This window comes from Capricornis sumatraensis, chromosome 21 (genome assembly GCF_032405125.1).
Source record: "Capricornis sumatraensis isolate serow.1 chromosome 21, serow.2, whole genome shotgun sequence".
NCBI classification, from domain to species: domain Eukaryota; kingdom Metazoa; phylum Chordata; class Mammalia; order Artiodactyla; family Bovidae; genus Capricornis; species Capricornis sumatraensis.
This window is the reverse complement of record NC_091089.1, coordinates 35,517,564-35,536,035: the sequence shown is the minus strand read 5'-3', so window position 1 is coordinate 35,536,035 and position 18,472 is coordinate 35,517,564. Positions and strand designations below refer to the sequence as shown.

General features: G+C 42.5%; 1 protein-coding gene across 1 annotated transcript in view; it reads left to right on the top strand.

Annotated features, from left to right (window-relative positions):
• The window catches only part of LOC138097474 (laminin subunit alpha-3-like), a 173,431-nt gene that overhangs the window by 119,677 nt on the left and 35,282 nt on the right, over nucleotides 1–18,472 (top strand). Inside the window, exons 19-20 of the mRNA XM_068993656.1 lie at nucleotides 8,824–8,984; nucleotides 12,797–12,905. Of these exons, the coding sequence (XP_068849757.1) occupies nucleotides 8,824–8,984; nucleotides 12,797–12,905 (270 nt within the window). The remainder of the gene's footprint in view (nucleotides 1–8,823; nucleotides 8,985–12,796; nucleotides 12,906–18,472) is intronic.

Below are 18,472 nucleotides of genomic sequence, written 5' to 3'. Positions count from 1 at the left end.
ATCCGCCTGCAATGCCAGGAGACTTGGGTTTGATCTCTGGGTGGGGAGATCGAAGGGAAAGGAAATGGCAACCCACTCCAGTATTCTTGCCTGGGCAATCCCATCCCATGAACAGAGGAGCCTGGTGGGCTACAGTCCATGGGGTCGCAAGAGTCGGATACGACTGAGCGACTAAACAACAGCATAGCATAGATAACTAATGAGAGCCTACCGCACAGCTCAGGGAACCCTACTCAGTGTTATGTGCAATCCTAAATGGGAGAGAAATCCAAAAAACAGAGGACGTATGTGTTTGTTGTTCAGTCGCTTAGTCGTGTCTGACTTTTTGCGACCCCAGGGACTGCAGCACACCAGGCTCCCCTGCCCTTCACTATCTCCTGGAGCTTCCTCAAACTCATATCTATTGAGTTGGTGATGCCATCCAACCATCTCTTTCTCTGTCGTCCCCTTCTCCTCCTACCTTCAATGTTTCCCAGCATCAGGGTCAGCTCTTCGCATCAGGTGGCCAAAGTATTGGATATGTGTATAGATATAGCTGATTTACTCTGCTGTACAGTAGACACTATTGTAACATTGTAAAGCAAATATACGTCAATAAAAATCAATTTAAAAGAAAAATACGCATAAGGAAAAACAAAATGGTCTTACTTCCTCTCCATTCTAATCTTCAGTCCACTGTCTCTCTCCCTGCCCCTGCTGTGTGTGTGCATACAGATGCACATACATGCACACACATATACCACAGATATGTGTGTGTGTGTGCACCCCACATAGCAGGGAGCTACAGTTGGGAAGGGCTGATGTCCAGGAAGTAATGCTGATGATTCATCAGGAGCTGTTCCTGCCTCTGACTTAGCCCGGAGCCATAGCTCTGAGCTGTTCTATTTGCATGACGCATACAACGCAGCCCTGGGCTGTCCAGTTTTATTTAAAAATCCTGTTTTACTGTTTTATCTGAAGGCCTGGAGACTTATGCTGTCTGATTCAGTATATATCTATTTTAATTAAACTTAAGTAAAGCTAAACATTCAGTTCTTCGGTTACACTAACCACATTTCAAGCTCTCAGTAATCATGTATGTCTAGTGCCCATTGTATTGGACAGCACACATCACAGAATATTTTGCCATCACAGAAAGCTCTGTTGCACAGCATTAATGAGGCGTCAAGGTCACTGTGCTAAAAGTCAGAGATTGACAGAGTTTGCTGTTGTTTAGTAGCTAGAGTCGGACTCTTTGCGACCCCATGGACTGTAGTCCACCAGGCACCTCTGTCCATGGAATTTCCCAGGCAAGAATACTGGAGTGGGTTGCCATTTCCTTCTCCAGGGGATCTTCCTGACCCAGGGACTGATCCTGTATTGGCAGTCCGATTCTCTACCGCTGAGTCACCAGGGAAGCCCAACAGAGTTCACGAAGGTCTTAGGAGTCATCTGATCTCTCTTCCTGGAAAAAATTCTGTCTACATTGTCCTTGTCAGATATTGATTTATTTGGCCTCTGTTGAATACTTGAATTGATGGGGGACTCACTTCTTCTAGAGGTAGCCTAATCCAACACCTGTGGTACCCTGTTTACTCTAGAAACTTCTCTGGGAAACTTTCCTGAGTTTTTCCTTTGATAAATTATTTCTTTATCTTTAGCCCACCTTTTCAATAGCCTTATCTTGTTTTATGTTTTGAGAGATTTCTTAGTTTTTTTCTTCCAACTCCAACCACAATAGCAACCTCAACCCTAACATACACACACACACACACACACACACACACACACACATGCTTCATCTTTTGGTCTGTTCAATTAGTTAACATCCGATTGCATTCTAGCTTCCAAATTTTTCAGGTCTCTGGCCTGTTATTTTCCTCTTCTCTATTCTCTTTTCTTTGTGGGTTTATGATTCAAAAAATATTTACCCTTATTTTTGTGGATTTCTGAGAGGGAGGGTCAGTAAATAGGTGTGCTACACCCTATGTGTTTAACGAGAAGTTCCAGGATGTACTTTGTTTGTGATGTTCTGAAGTTTCATTTTTATGTGTTTAGGTGCAGATTTATTTTTATTATTTTAGTACTCAAAGTGCAGTTTCATGTGAAGAGTCATGTCTCTTATCCTGGAATTTTTTGGATAGTATCTCTACAGATATTACTTGGCTGCAAATCTTTTCATCTTCTCTTCTGGAAGTCAGGCTGGAAGAATGTTGGAGCCTCTCGATCTGTCTCTAAACTGCTCTTTCATATTAGTGTGTTTCTTTGGCTCTTTTGCACTGGTTTCTGAGTGACTTCCTCAAGACTCTCTTAGAATCCATAAATGTTCTAGTTCACTGTCTCTAGTCTAGATTTTATTCAGCCTCCCAATTCCATGTAACATGTACTTTTCATCTCAAAAGATTTCTTACTAGCTCTTTCTTATATTTTCTCTTTTCTTGTTTCTCCTCTGCCAATTTTTGTTTCATAACTTCATTTACTTTTTAAAGAGGAGTTACTCCATTAATCTTTTTGAGTTTCTCAACATCCTTGGAGCAAGGTATAGTTCAGAATTCAGAATTTTAAAAATTTTAAAAAGATATGATTGTATACACATAATGTCTATAGTGGGTTCTGGAACAGCACCTTGTAGTCAGACAAGCTAATATTTTTCCAGTGAAAAGCATGAATAGACATACCAAGGGAGGTACATGAAGACTGTATATATGGAGTTAGTTCAGGTCAGATTTTACCATCAAGTGATGATTGGTTAGAGTTAGGTTAGGTTTTGTAACCAAACACATTTGAAAACTAGTTTTCCTTTTCAGACTTTGGGGGTTCTGGATTAGGGACCAGTGTACTTATTTTAAAACTTCATCAGACTTTCATAAAGTTTATTTCATCTGAGGTAAACTCATCTTTACTTGATGATATATTATTGCCTATTTTTTTAAAAAAAAGAGAAAAATTCTTTTTTCCTAAATATTATGTATTTATTGGCTGTCCTGGGTCTTAGTTGCCACATGTGGGATCTAGTTCCCTGACCAGGGATCAAACCCAGGCCCCCCACATTGGGAGCATGAGGTCTTAGCCACTGGACCACCAGGGAAGTCCCCTTGACTGTTCTTCTTAAGGTTAGATTTCTGTATGTTGTGCAGGCTTATTTTGTTTGCTTACTGGCTTACTTTGAATGAGAGGTTTTTATCTTCTCCCTCTTTCCCTACATCCATCTCAGTCTGGCTTGTCTGTCTGGTTCTCTGTACCCTTAGCCCAGAGCCAGGCATAACAATATGCCAATGTCTATTATTGTGGTCCTCAGGCTAGTACAGATTCAGACACTGAGCCCACAGGTGCTTAACTCAGTTCTTGGTCCTAGGCCTCATCTTTGATCTTTGTTTTCCGTATCCCATCATTTTTTATAAAGCTGAAATCCAGATGGCAGGTTTTCAGTGATTTTTTTTTTCTTCAGTTTTTCATGATGTGAAGGAACTCTCATCCTTTAGCTTCAAAAAATGAGCCTGGATCTGGCCTCTGTCTCATATGAAGTGTTTTTAGTTCGCTTTACTCTGCATATTCTGAGCTGCTGGCCCACACAGCCTGCTTCCAGCCTGGAGAACAACAAGCCTGTGACTTCAGCCCTGGTGCCATTTCAAGTTTTTCTTTTACTTATGTTCCATCATCTGTCTCCTTTTAATCCCAAACTTATTTTGTTGTTGTTGTTTTACTATTAAAACATTATTTGGTGGCTCAGGCTGTAAAGAATATGCCTGTGATGTGGGAAACCTGGGTTCAATCCCTGGGACAGGAAGATCCCCTGGAGAGGGACATGGGAACCCCCTCCGGTATTCTTGCCTGGAGAATTCCATGGACAGAGGAGCCAGGTGGGCTACAGTCATGACTGTAGGGTTGCAAAACAAAAAAAAAATCCTTTTTACGACCGATACACACCCATAGTTGCTGTCTCTTGGAGAAGGGGTACAGCAAATATGAATTCCTGTACTGTCTGAATTGGAAGTCATCCCACATTTAAAACATGCTAAGTTCTGTCCTATTTTTGCTTCCCTGATAACTCAGGGAAGAATCTGCCTGGAATGCAGGAGACCCTGGTTCGATTCCTGGGTCGGGAAGATCCCTTAGAGAAGGGAACAGCTACCCACACCAGTATTCTGGCCTGGAGAATTCCATGGACTATAAAGAGTCAGACACAACTGATTGACTTTCACTTTCATCTTATTTTTATGAAAACCCTACTTCCTCTTCCCACAATCCTTCAACCACTGCTCCATAACTCTCTGTCCCTTCAAAACCAAGAATTGTCTAGACTCACAATTTCGAATTCTCTACTTTCCATTCCTACCTCAACCGACACCAGTCTGACTTCACCTCCCAGTCCCATGAATTTTTTTTGGTGGGGGGGCGGGCAGGACTTCCAGTGATTGTGTTAGTGTTGCTCTGCTAAGTCCAATGGATATTTTCCAGTCTTCATCTGTTCAACTTTTCAGCAGCTTTCAATACTTGTTGAATACTCCTATTAAAAAAACAGTCTTTTTGTCTTGAATTTAAGAGAAGAATTTAAATTCCAGAATTTAGGAGCAGACTGGGTCTCTTTGAACCTCTCTGGCTGCTTCCTCCAACTATCATTTGTAGGCTTACCCTCCTGTGTCTCCACATCAAATGTTAGAATATATTGAGGTTCAGTCTTAGCCCTGGAGAAGGCAATGGCAACCCATGCCAGTACTCTTGCCTGGAAAATCCCATGGATGGAGGAGCCTGGTGGGCTGCAGTCCATGGAATCTCGAAGAGTCGGACACGACTGAGCGACTTCACTTTCACTTTTCACTTTCATGCATTGGAGAAGGAAATGGCAACCCACTCCAGTGTTCTTGCCTGGAGAATTCCAGGGACGGGGGAGCCTGGTGGGCTGCCGTCTATGGGGTCTCACAGAGCCGGACACGACTGAAGTGACCCAGCAGCAGCAGCAGCAGCAGCAGCCGTCCTAACCCTTGTCTTTTTACTCTGTAGTCCCTCCCTAAGCAGTCTTCTCCATGTCTATGGTGTTAGGTACCAGTTTTACACAGGTGATTCTCAGATTGGCAAGTCCAGTCGCACCTCCCATTTTATATACTGAGTGGCACAGCCCACTTCCTTCATGACATCACCTCTTAGATATCTCAGGTGTTGTTGTTGTGGAGTCACCCAACTGAACAACACCCATGTCTGACTCTTTGAGACCCCATGGACTGCAGCACGCCAGGCCTCCCTGTCCATCACCATCTCCCGAAGTTTGCCCAAGTTCATGGTCATTGCATCGGTGATGCCATCCAGCCATCACATCCTCTGATGCCCTCTTCTGCTTCTGCCCTTGATCTTTCCCAGCATCAGGGACTTTTCCAATGAGTCATTTCTTCACATCACATGACCAAAATACTGGAGCTTCAGCTTCAGCATCAGTCTTTCCAGTGAATAGTCAGGGTTGACCTCCTTTAAAATTGACTGGTATGATCTCCTTGCTGTCCAAGGGACTTGCAGGAGTCTTTTCCAGCTCTACATTTTGAAGAGACATTCTTTGATATTCTGCCTTCTTTATGGTCTAACTCTCATGACCATATGTGACAACTGGAAAGACCATAGCCTTGACTATACGGACCTTTGTTGGGAGAGTAATGTCTCTCCTTTTCGACACATTGTTTAGGTTTGTCATCCCAGAGGGATATCAAATTCCATTTAGGAGTTCCCTAAGTAAATGGCTTCACCATCCGTGTAAATACACAAACCCAGGGACTTCCCTGGTGATGCGGTGATTAAGACTTATCTAGTGTCTAAGACTTATCTCCTGCAGTGGCAAGAAGATACTTTATACTGCACCACCTGGGAAGCCTTCAAAGATAATAACTGATAAACAGCAGGGTTTCTGTTTTCTATAATTTGCATCTTTTGTCTGACTTCTCAAAACCCATTTCTGTCATCAGATATATTCAAAACCCTACCAAGTCTTCCAAAAGCCAACCCATATGGCTTGGAGTAGGAAGAGTAATAGAAGTTTATAATAGAGTGCTATGATAGACCTGGCAGCCAATAATAACTCCTGGGAGAAAGCTCATTGGCCTTGTGTGTTTCGTGGTGGGGTGAAGACAGACAAGCCCTCATTTGGAGATCCCAAGGGGGAGATGTTGGTAATTACCTCTCCATGTGAACCAGTGGCAGCATCATATTTCACTGTATAACGAGTGAGAAAGTGGTGTGGATAATCTACGTTTTCTCCTGGAGGGAAGTCTTTCTATTATTTAAGTGATAGAAAAATCACTGTGAAAAATAAGCAGGTGTGTGGTTCAGAGCTGTGTGGAAGGAACAGCAGATGTGAATTTCCTGAAGACCAGAGGCAGGAGGATTTTAATTAAGTGTGGTGAAGCTTGACAGGGCCTGAGCTTATGGGCTGAAGTGGGTTAAACTGCTTAAGGAATGTAGTTCTGATACTGACTCGGGAATTAAATGTGCACCACATTTTGATCTAGTGATTCTAATTCCACTTCTAAGAATCTTACAGAAATACTAGCAAAAGGATATAGATCCAGATATAGATATAAACGGGCTTCCCTGGTGGCTCAGACAGTAAAGAATCCACCTGAGTTTGATACCTTGGTCAGGAAGATTCCCTGGAGAAGAGAATGGCTACCCACTCCAGTATTCTTGCCTGGAGAATCCCATGGACAGAGGAGCTGGGTGGGCTACAGTCCATGGGGTCACAAAGTGTCAGACACGACTGAGTATGACTGAGTACCTAACACTTTCCCTTTCTTCCATAGATATAAATATGGATATATACTTATATATTTAGATATAGATACATGATCATATAGCCTTATATGTTTTAGGAAAAATTAGAGATAACCTAAATGTCTATCAATAGGGGATTAGTTAAATAAATGATTTTACATTTGTACTATGGAATGGGAGGAAGGGCAGATATTAGAACAGTGAAGTATGTTTGTATGGCACACTAAATACTACTAAGCAATAGCCACAGTTATAATCATCATTGTTTATACAGTGTGTGTGTGTGTGTGTGTGTGCGTGTGTGTGTGTTTGTTAGTCACTCAGTCGTGTCTGACTCTTTGCAACCCCACGGACTGTAGTCTGCTAGGCTCTTCTGTCCATGGGCTTCTCCAGGCAAGAATACTGAAGCAGGTAGCCATTTCCTTTTGCAGGAGATCTTCCCAATCCAGGGATGGAACCCAGGTCTCCTGCATTACAGACAGATTTTTTACCATCTGAACCACCAAAGAAGCCCCTTATACAGGGCTTACAACAGGCTGGATACAGTTTGAAGAGCTCATCCTGTATTAATTCACTTAATCCTCATAGTCTTAAGAGGTGGGCACTATGTTATCCTCATTTTTACACAGGAAGATACTGAGACATACAGATGTTGAGTAACTTGCTCCAGGCTACACAGCTGGAGGCAGTGTGATTCCAGACTCCAGGCTCCTAGCCACAAGGTGATGCCACGGCTGGGCATGCTTCTTCTGTAAAGAACCAGATAGTGAATATTTTCATCTTTGTAGCCCATCGAGGCATACGTCCGTTCCTTTTATCACTCATTGGAAATTCCTCTTTACTTCAGATTTTAAAGTATCTCTGGCCTTGAGAAACAAGGCAGATATATGGGTAATAATACCAAACCCAGATCTGGCCGCTTGCTGCTCAAAAGCCATCAAAGAGGCCAGGATGGTGGAAAGAGAAAGTTTGCTTTATGTTGGATGCTGGCAGCAGCAAAGGAAGGGCAGGGAGAACACACTCCTGTCCATAGGCCAGCTCCTCCCACTGACTGTGAGTGGGCAAGAGCTTTTATAGAGAGAGGGAGGGGGCTACATGCAGAAATCGCACACTCAGCCCGGACAGTCAGCTTGAATTGGTCATTGGCAATCCGACCAGTGTCTTCTTGATTGTTTTAATAGATTTAATCTTCAGTTCCAGGGTCAATTTGTTTCCATTTCTTGAGGCCAGTTCTTGCAGTTGTGGCATCTTATGTCATGACTGCGGTCTGGTTTTTCATGTAGTTAAGTTCTCCACTTGGTAAGGATTTCAGTATCTATAAGACAGCCCCCAGGATTTGGCTCAGAATATTATCTATAGCCCTTGAGAAGGAACTAAAAGTCCTTGACTATGTTTAGTGACTCCATTATGGTTATTTGGTCTCCTTTGACTGTTTAACATTGTTTCTGCATTTTCTCACTTCTCTGATTAAACTTATTCTTTGGCTAAAGTTTTTCCACAGACAAAAGACAAGCAGAGGACATGGTCAAGAGGAAGGACCATAGTCCTGCTCCATTTCAGTAGTAGGAGTAGAGACCCCTATTAGTAGGGTCATCAGATTTAGACAATAAAAATACCGGATGCCCCCATTTAGGTTGAATTGTAGTTAAGCTATAATTGTGTATTGTTTATCTGAATTTCAAACTTAACAGAGCATCCTGTATTTTATCGGGGATCCCTGCCTGCAGGACCCATTTCTTACTGAGTGCTCCATCACTCAGTTGTGTCCAGCTCTTGGCTGTCCCGTGGACTGTAGCCCGCCTGGCTGCTTTGTCCATGGGAATTTCCAGGCAAAAGTACTGGAGTGCGTTGCCATTTCCTACTCTGGGGATCTTCCCGACCCAGAGATCGAAAAGATCCCGTGTCTCTGGCGTCTCCTGCATTGGCAGGTGGATTCTTTACCACTAGCGCCACCTGGGAAGCACCACGTTTCTTACTATGATGACATGTAGAACTCCTCCCAGGGGTCCGCTCAGCCTCAGTTTCACTGTTGCCTATGGAGACGCATTCGGTGCATCTCACGTCTCTCCAACATCTCGGGCTCTTCGACAGGTGGAGCTGCACCTGCGGCTGCGGGTCCCACGGGTCGGCCGCTACGTCATCATGGTCGAGTACGCCACGGAAGCAGACCAGCTGTCTGAGGCCGCAGTGCACGTGCAGAGCCCCGGGGCTGACCTGGCAGGCTGGGTGGACATCTACAGCTGCAAGTACTGGTAAGTGTCCTGCCCCAGGGGAGTCAGCTCTAACTGAACAGACAGGAGGTCAGCCATGGGAACTTTGGTTTTTATCCGACTTGAAAATTGTTTCCTTTTTGAGGGTGAGCTTGAGAACCAGCAGGGGACGAGTTATGCGATCCAGCATTACCCCTGGTGTGCTATTGGAAGGCTTCTCCGTAGGCAGTGCCTTTAAAATATTGCATTTTCTGGAAAAGCTGCATGTTCTACTTAGCATTTTGGCTCAGATTCACAAGAAGCAGGGGCTTCCCTGGTGGCTCAGACAGTAAAGAATCCTCCTGCAATGCAGGAGACCCAGGTTTGATCCCTGAGTCAGGAAGATCCCCTGGAAAAGGGATAGGCTACCCACCCCAGTATTCTGCCTGGAGAATCCCATGGAGGAGCCTAGCGGGCTACAGTCCATGGAGTCACAAAGAGTCAGACATGACTGAGTAACTAACACACTCACACCCACAAGAAGCAGCACAGCCTTTTTGTTTTATTCTGTAATCCCCATGGTGGGCACTGAACCCAGTGCCTTTCTCTCAAACACCGTGTAGAGTTCATGGGTGCCTGGCACATTCTCCATTAATCCGTTAAGAACTGGGGGTCATTAATGTTTGACGAGCATCATGTGAAAAATAATTTGACAGAGGAATCTCAAATTCACCCTGATGAAGTTCATCTCTTCCAAGAGCTCTGACAAGGATTTCTTGAAAATCGTTTCCTTTGCATAATGAATCAAGATGTATGCAGATGTTGAGAGTATACTTTGATTAGAGAATCAGTGCAAAGAATGTTTCCCAGTGGAATTAGTTGTAGGATAAATAGCACTAGAAGGCAGAGTCTCCTGAGACAGCATGTGGGGAACTACAGTGTACATGCTGTTTATTCACTTCAGTTGTGTCCATCTCTTTGCAACCCTGTAGACTGTAGCCCACCAGGCTCCTCTGTCCATGGGGTTCTCCAGGCAAGAGTACTGGAGTAAAATGCCGTTCCCTTCCCCAGGGGATCTTTCTGACCCAGAGATCAAACCCATGATTCTTAGATCTCCTGCATTGGCACATGGATTCTTTAACACTATGAAACACCTAGGAAGCCCTTATAGTGAACCCTCCCAATTCTCCGCTAAGACTTTGAACATTTTGTGACTTCTACACTCACATGCCTTGTGTCAAACCCAAGATGACTTGAGGAGTTGGACACTTTCTCTGTAATGCAAAGAAAAGAACTTATGAAAAGTGTCACTTTTGGTAGCTTGGAATGGAAAATTTTATGAGACTTGATGAAATGGTTATTAAATGAATATCACGCGCTCGGCAACCCTAAAAAATAAACTGTGAAAGCTTCTTTTCAAAGTCTTAAAAAAAATTCGACTCTTTCCTTTTCTCTGGGATGATGATTAAAAAAAAAACAACAATGTAATTATATTTGCATTTTTAATAGGAGTACCAGATGGCCCAGCAAAGTTCCTCCAGAATGTTCTGTCATTATATGAAAATACTAGTTTCATCTCTAGGTGACATTAGCAACCACCAGGATGTACACTTCCAGATGGGTGGGTCACCTTGCCATCGGAATCTAGGAGACTGTCATCCATGTGACCTGGGGCAGGACTTCTCCATAACCCGTCCATCCAAGCCCACCCTTCAGTTCAGTTCTCTGACCCCTTCTGCCTTCCAGATTGGGGTTTGACCCCTGCTCCACTGGGTACAAAGTGGAGATGGCTCAGGACAGGAAGAAACATTCTTATGACCTTGGTGACTCTTGACTATCTCAGAAGAAGCTGAGACATCTACACCAAGCAGAGGAGTGATTTCAAAACTAAAGAAAGGAAGAACCCTCTCCTGGGGATACATAAGTCCCAAGCATTATTTCAGGACCTTTGCTGAATGGTGTTTTTTTTTTTTAAGCTCCATGTCCTTTACTCTATTCGTATCCTCTTTCAGACAGTATCGGTTACGTGTGGCTGTTTAAATACGTTTCCATTCATTTGTGTGCTTTGTTGTGTCTGCCTCTTTGCAACTCCATGGACCTTAGCCTGCCAGGGTCCTCTGTCCAGGCAGTAATGCTAATGTGGGTTGCATTTCCTCCACCAGGGGATCTTTCTGACCCAGGGATTGAACCTGTGTCTCCTGCATTTCCTGCATTGGCTAATGGATTCTTTACCACTGAGCCACCTCAGTTTAAATCCGTTTGAATTCAATGAAGGAAAAAGTTTAGCTCCTGAGGTTCACTAGCCACATGCCAAATCTCAATAGTCATGTGTTGTTAGTAGCTACGGTTCTGGATGGTGCAGATAGAGAATATTTTCATCATCTCAGAAAGTCTGCTTGATAATGTGGCAGTCTAGACTGTACTGTTTCTCCAGGCTAGTTTGCTCTCAACAGGACATGAGATTTTTCTTTTAAATATTATAACAAGGCTCACCACCAGGGGCATCTCTGGTAGCTCAGATGGTAAAGAATCTGCCTGCAATGCAGGAGATTCAGTCCCTGGGTCAGGAAGATCCCCTGGAGCAGGGATTGGCTATCCACTCCAGTATTCTTGCTTGGAGAATTCCATGGACAGAGGAGCCTGGAGGGCTACAGTCAATGGGGTTGCAAAGAGTAGAGCACGACTGAACAACTAACACTTTCACATTCATCAATAAATTACGTAACTCCTTGTAATAAAGATAACACACTGGTATTAATAGCCATGTTATCGTTTAGTCACTAAGTCATGTCTGGCTCTTTTGCAATCCATAGACTGTAGCCCTCCAGGCTCCTCTGTCCTTGGGCTTTCCCAGGCAAAAATACTGGAGTGGGTTGCCCTTTCCTCCTCCTGAATGGTGTTTTAAGGAGAGAAGTGCATGATATTCTGCAGATGATTTTGACTCCAGATGTGGTGACATCACCAAAGTTCTCCATCATTAGATTTTGAAGACATTATTGCATTAGACCAGGAATCACTTTTATTGTATTTAACCACTCCCAGGCAAGTCCCATGGTATCTTTTCACTTGTTTAAAATATTCCCTTTTTCTCTACTTTGCATGTCATGTGATCAGTGTAAGTGACCAGGCTACCAAATACTGGAGTCCAAAAATGTGGTGCAATTAGAAAATATTCGACCCATAAAAATCTATTTCAAATGACAGACCCTTTCAACATGGCAGCTTCTCCCACTGAGGTTTGAACCTTTCTCAGCATTTCTCAAGTGAGGTCTATGTTGTTAAAAAGCAATACCCCAGAAGGAGGGCAAAGGATTACCACTTTCCAAAATAGTGCTGTGATAACTCTGATAAAGAGTTATCTCCGCCTGCAAGGCAGGAAACCAGTGTTCGATCCCTGAGCCAGGAAGATCCCCTAGAGGAAGGACATGGCATCCCACTCCAGTATTCTTGCCTGGAGAATCCCATGGATAGAGGAGCCTGGAAGGCTACAGTCCATGGGGTTGCAAGAGTCAGACACAATTTAGCAACTAAACCGCTACTACCAACGATATTGGTCAATTTCCAAGAACACTGTATTAGAGATCAGATTTTACTGGCCCTGGGGCTCTTTCTCAGCAGGCCAAACCAGATATTCCACAAAGCCAATGGAGATAGTGATGACCATCAGCCCTGAGAGATACAGCTCAGAGCACAGAAAGAAGGTTCTTTTTCTCACACCGATGATGGGTTGTATCTGTGCTAAACTCCACCTGCAGGGAAGTTCACTGTTGGTGACCCAGTTATGAACAGGAGAAACTGAAGCACGATCAGTCACCCCACAGGGGTGGGAGGGAGACCAGGGGAACCAGGCTAAGATAAACTGTTTCTTCTTGCAGCGTCCTCTGCCGCAGCGCTGTGACTGACGGCAGGGGTCGCCTCGCCGTGTACGAGCTGTTAGCAGATGCGGACGTTCGGCTCAGAGCCCGGATGGCCCAATTCCTTCTGGTACGCTTCTGTTTCGGCCACTGATTTTTAGAAATTTTTTTTTATTGATAAGCATATATATTTCTAAAGCTTATTGACGTTTTGGCTGGGTTTGCATTACATCTCTTAAGTTAACCTGCGGAGAATTGCTGGAGTTACGATGTTTATTTTCCCATCTGGACATCTGTCTTGCCCCTTCGTTTGCTGGAACCTTTTCCTATAGCATCCAATAAAGTTCAATCATCAAATCTGGACATGTTTCACAAAACTCCATTTAATTCATTTTTATTTGTTGTTACTACTATGAATGAACTATCTTTTGTCATTATATCTCCTAGTCTATTATTGTTGCTGGTATATAGAAATGTCATTAGGAACTGTTTATTTTCTTTCCACTCTACTATTTTATTATGTCTATTAGCTTCTTGGCAGATTTCTTCAGAATTTTCAAGGTTGCAGTCACCTGGTATTTTTTTCCAGACCATTGTTGCTCTGTTTCAAGAAGAGTATTTTCAGTTAATTAGGTATATATTGTTAACCGTTAAAACGCTAGCTTTTACAGATTAAATACCCTTTCGATAGCATAACTTTAGTACTGAGAATTGTGATAAACAGAGACAGTGGGATCTGGGTTAGGAATGGGATGCTCAGATTTATAATAAATATCTCAGGGAACATAAGATTAAGTATGAAGCAACTTCCTGTTACTGCTGATATTAAGCATGTATCACACCTGGGAAATGGCAGGCCAGCCTGTTTTAATACGTTTTAAATTTATTAGAAATGTTGAGCTTTCTCTTAAGAACTACCTGGAATTCAGTTTTTAAAAATTATTATATGTTATATAACTCAAGACTTTTCTTTTTTTAAGGATGACTTTCTCTTTTGAACATAATGAGCCAAGTGAATCTTAACCTTTTCATCTTTGGAAATTGTGATGGGGCTGAAAGTTCTTCTTTTAAGCATAAGTTTGCCCTTTCTGAAATAGTCAGATGTCATTCAGAGTCAAGGCTGGCTAGAATGAAAGCTCCATGAAGGCAGGAGGATGTCCATCTTGGTCTCATATAGTAGGTGTTCAATTAAAATCTATTGTTACTGAATGGCTTTGTGATCTAGCCAGTTATAGTTATTGATTTAAAATGAAAAGTGGTATTAAGTTATTGACTGAGTTTCTTCTGTGACTCAGAAACTAGCTCTGGAGACAGAGTTCAGATATGCCCGCGATACGAGTCCTCCTCTATTGAGAAGGGTTATTTATAGCAGGAGCATCCGTCTTTCTGAGCAGCAGGCTCCCCAACTGCCCACACATCTCCCTCTCCCTGCCTAGGGGTCTGAGGAGCCAGCATCAGCCCAGCGCAGGAGAGGAGACACTGTCCAAAGTTGCTGGCAGAGTTGTTTTGAACTTTCACATGATTTTATTTGTTTATATGATTATTTAATAATTATTATTATTAATAATAATTTAATCAGGAACAATTTAATCAGTGATCCTATATAACAGTCAAAAAAAACTTGCGTCCATGTAATGATGCCATAGAAAATGCTATCCTATGATATTTACTGCTGTGAAGTGATAGTTTTAATTTCTCTGGATGAATTTTTAGCTGTTTTCTTAGAAGTGCATGTTTGGTCATAACCTTGACTTGGGTGATAACTGGCATGTACCTTCTTATGTTTGTTGGACAGCATCAAATTTGTATCATACCCACTGAAGAATTCTCAACAGAATATTTGAGACCTCATGTCAAATGCATTGCCAGTTATGGGCGATTTGTTAATCAAAGGTAATGTGTTTCCTTCCTTTATCCCTTGTCTGTTCTTAGTGATACTTAATGCTTTTAAGGCTATGCTTTATATTTCACTTTAGAAGTGATCCCAGGCCAAGATGCTCAAAGCTGGCGGTGCATTTTTCTTTTAAGAGCTAAATCATTTATCCCAGCAATTTTTCCAGAATTCCATAACATCAGGAAGCTGACACAGTAGCAACTGGGGGAAATGGTTAAGCCTCGTCCTAGAAGGGCGTTACTCTGAGCTCTCACCAAGATCCAGTCTGTTCCAATCCTTTAATCTCTATGTCTGAGACTCTTCATGTAAAAAAACATGAAAATAATGACCCAATCTCACAACTATGTTATGAGAATTAGGTAACCAATGATCATTGGGATTTGGGGAAGGTAATTTGGATGTAGATTCAAAAATGCTTTAGGGACACAGTCATGACATATTCTGCATCTTTATGGAAACCACCAAGACAGTAAAATCTGGCTGTGCCTGAAAGAAATGATGGCTGTTTGTTCTTTTTGTTTTTATATAACTTTATGTCTTGATATTTAGAGGTGAATAATGTTTCATTGCATTGATATCATTTGGCAATGAATTTTAGTACTAGAGAGGGAAGTTTCAATAAGTTTCCGTCTAGCTTCCATTCCTTCAAAATTAAGATTTTTTCTGGTCTGAGCTCATTGTATTAGGTAGGCAAGTGGGATATACTTGGCCAATCCAGAACACCAAATATCTTCGTATAGAGATCTCTGCAGACCTGTGGTTCTCTGGATCCTTTTTTTTAAGATTTTTTTTAAAAAATGTGGACCATTTTTAAAGTCTTTATTGAATTTGTTACAGTACTGCTTCTGTTTTATATTTTGTTTTTTTGGCCAGATTAAAGTCTTAATGTCCAAACTGCTAGAGAAATCCCAAATGTATTATTATTATTATTTTTTGGCTGCACTAGGGTATGTGGAACTTCCCCAGCCAGGGGTCAAACCTGCATCCCCTGCAGTGGAAGGGCAGAGTCTTAACCAGTGGATCACGAGAGGAGGCCCTTCTCTGGGTCCTTTTAATGCTTAGAATCTGTCTCTTCAAAGGGACAGTTCTCTGGGTTTTGGTTATTTTTCAACATTCTGTATTTCAGTGCCTCCTGTGTCTCCCTGGTCCCTGAAACTCCTCCGACAGCACTAATTTTGGATGTCCCGACTGGTGGGTCTTCCCCTCGCCTGCCAGAGGATCCTTCACCTCCTGCCGATGCTGTTCTTGGGGTCACCTTGAAGGCCCCGCAGGTAGGGTTACCCCGAGTGTGTTTCTTGTGAACTGGTGGTTCTCAATGCTGGTCCCAACCAGCTGCATCCCCGCTGCAACCCCTGGGAACTTGTTAGGAATACAGATCTGCAAGCCTCATCCAAGAACTACTGAGTCAGAAACTCTGGAGGGTGGCCCAGGAATCTGTTTTTTAACAGACTCCTCAAGGGGTGTTTGCTGCCCCTAAAGCTTAAGCACCTCTGCTCTCAACTGTGGAGAATCTCAGGAATGAGGCTTGCAGTTAATTCTGTTTGTGGCCAGCCTATCCCAATGCTCTCTTTCCCTCCTGCATCCGTGTCTGCACAGTCATTTGGCAATTTTTCATAACCCATCTTAGGATAAGTCATATTTGCATGGGCTACTGCTACTTAACATGGTTGAGTTTATTAATTATCTTCTTAATTGAGAACACAAGCACTTTTAGAAATCTAACAGATTTTTTTTGCAATACCAATTTGTAGGCAGGAAATTCCCAATAAACATGTATTGATTAATCATCTAGAACACAAAGATGAAATATATGAAGGGAACACACATTTTTTTCATCATAAACCACAGAATTGCAGGACTTAATGTTTGTTCTGATGACATGTCTTTTTAATCCTAGAGATGGCTCATGTCAATTCATGTTGCATTAAGATAGGAAATAAAAGGATTTGGGAGAGAAAATTTAATAAGATCCCGTATGGGATAGGCAGCCTACAGTAGTAGGGGGAAATGAATTAGTCATGACAATAGAGTTCTAGTCCTAGTTTTGCTATAAAATTAGTCTATGACCTTTCGTAAGTTACTTACCCTCCAAGGCCCAGCTCTCACTTGAAAGATACTCTTTTATTGTTGCTATTCTTGTAGTTTTTAAATTATTATTTTGAGGTTTGGAAAGACTTATTACTCACATAGTGAGGCTTTCTGGGGAGAACCTGGCTCACACTCAAGCCTGAGCGAGTGTTGGAGTCTGAACCTGGTTTTCATTATGGTGAGGCAAGGGCATAGTGGGGTGGGGGGGGTGGGGGGATCCAGGTGACGGCTCCCTCTCTCATGGGCTAGAATTTATGGGGTCTGAATTTCCAACCTCTGCCAAGGGATGAACACCTGGGCTTTCTTACAGCTTGTCCAGCTGTGGGACAAAAGGCAAAGGATGAAAGATGGAGCTTGAAAACCATCAAACAGAAAAAATGGAGTCTGACTCTTTGTTACATGGTTATTACAAGTGGTGCTTGAATTCTGGGAACATTCTTGTATGGCTTTTTGCACACAGAGCATGCATTTCTCTTGTGATGTACCTAGAGATGCAATTGCTCAATTATATGTTTGGTAGAAACCACATATAGTTTCCCAAAGTGACTGTACCAAATGAGACTCCCTCCAGTCTTGTTTATGGTTGTCCCACTGTTGGCTTGTCCATTCTGCAGCTGAAAGTCATGTGGTTGGTTTCCAGTGTTTGTGACTACAAATAAAGCTGCTACAAAGATTCAACGGAAGGCTTTGTGTGAATGTGGGTTTTTTACTTCACTTGGGTAAATTGTTGTTGTTCAGTCACTAAGTCATGTCTGACTCTTTGCAACCCCATAGACTGTAACATACCAGACTTCCCTGTCCTTCACTGCCGCCTGGAGTTTGCTCAGACTCATGTCGATTGAGTCAGTAATATTATTTATCTCATCCTCTGCTGCTCGCCCCCTTCTTTTGCCATCAGTCCTTCCCAACGTCCCAGCCTTTACTGGATAAATACCTGCATTGTTTTGATTTTTATTCTTGAAATGTCCTGTGATTCTAATTAGTAATAACTCTGCAACTTGACTGGAAAAGGTCAGTTTTCATTCCAATCCCAAAGAAAGGCAATGCTAAAGAATGCTCAAACTACTGCAGAATTACACTCATCTCACATGCTAGTCAAGTAATGCTTAAAATTCTCCAAGCCAGGCTTCAGCAATACATGAACCATGAACTTCCAGATGTTCAAGCTGGTTTTAGAAAAGGTGGAGGAACCAGAGATCAAATTGCCAACATCCACTGGACCATTGGAAAAGCAAGAGAGTTCCAGAAAAACATCTATTTCTGCTTTATTGACTATGCCAAAGCCTTCGACTGTGTGGATGACAATAAACTGTGGAAAATTCTGAAAGAGATGGGAATACCAGACCATCTGGCCTGCCTCTTGAGAAATCTGTATGCAGGTCAGGAAGCAACAGTTAGAACTGGACATGAAACAACAGACTGGTTCCAAATAGGGAAAAGGAGCACATCAAGGCTCTATATTGTCACCCTACTTATTTAACTTCTATGCAGAGTACATCATGATAAACGCTGGGCTGGAAGAAGCACATGCTGGAATCAAGATTGCTGGGAGAAATATCAATAACCTCAGATATGCAGATGACACCACCCTTATGGCAGAAAGTGAAGAAAACCTAAAGAGTCTCTTGATGAAAGTGAAAGAGGAAAGCGAAAAAGTTGGCTTAAAGCTCAACGTTTAGAAAACAAAGATCATGGCATCCAGTCCCATCACTTCA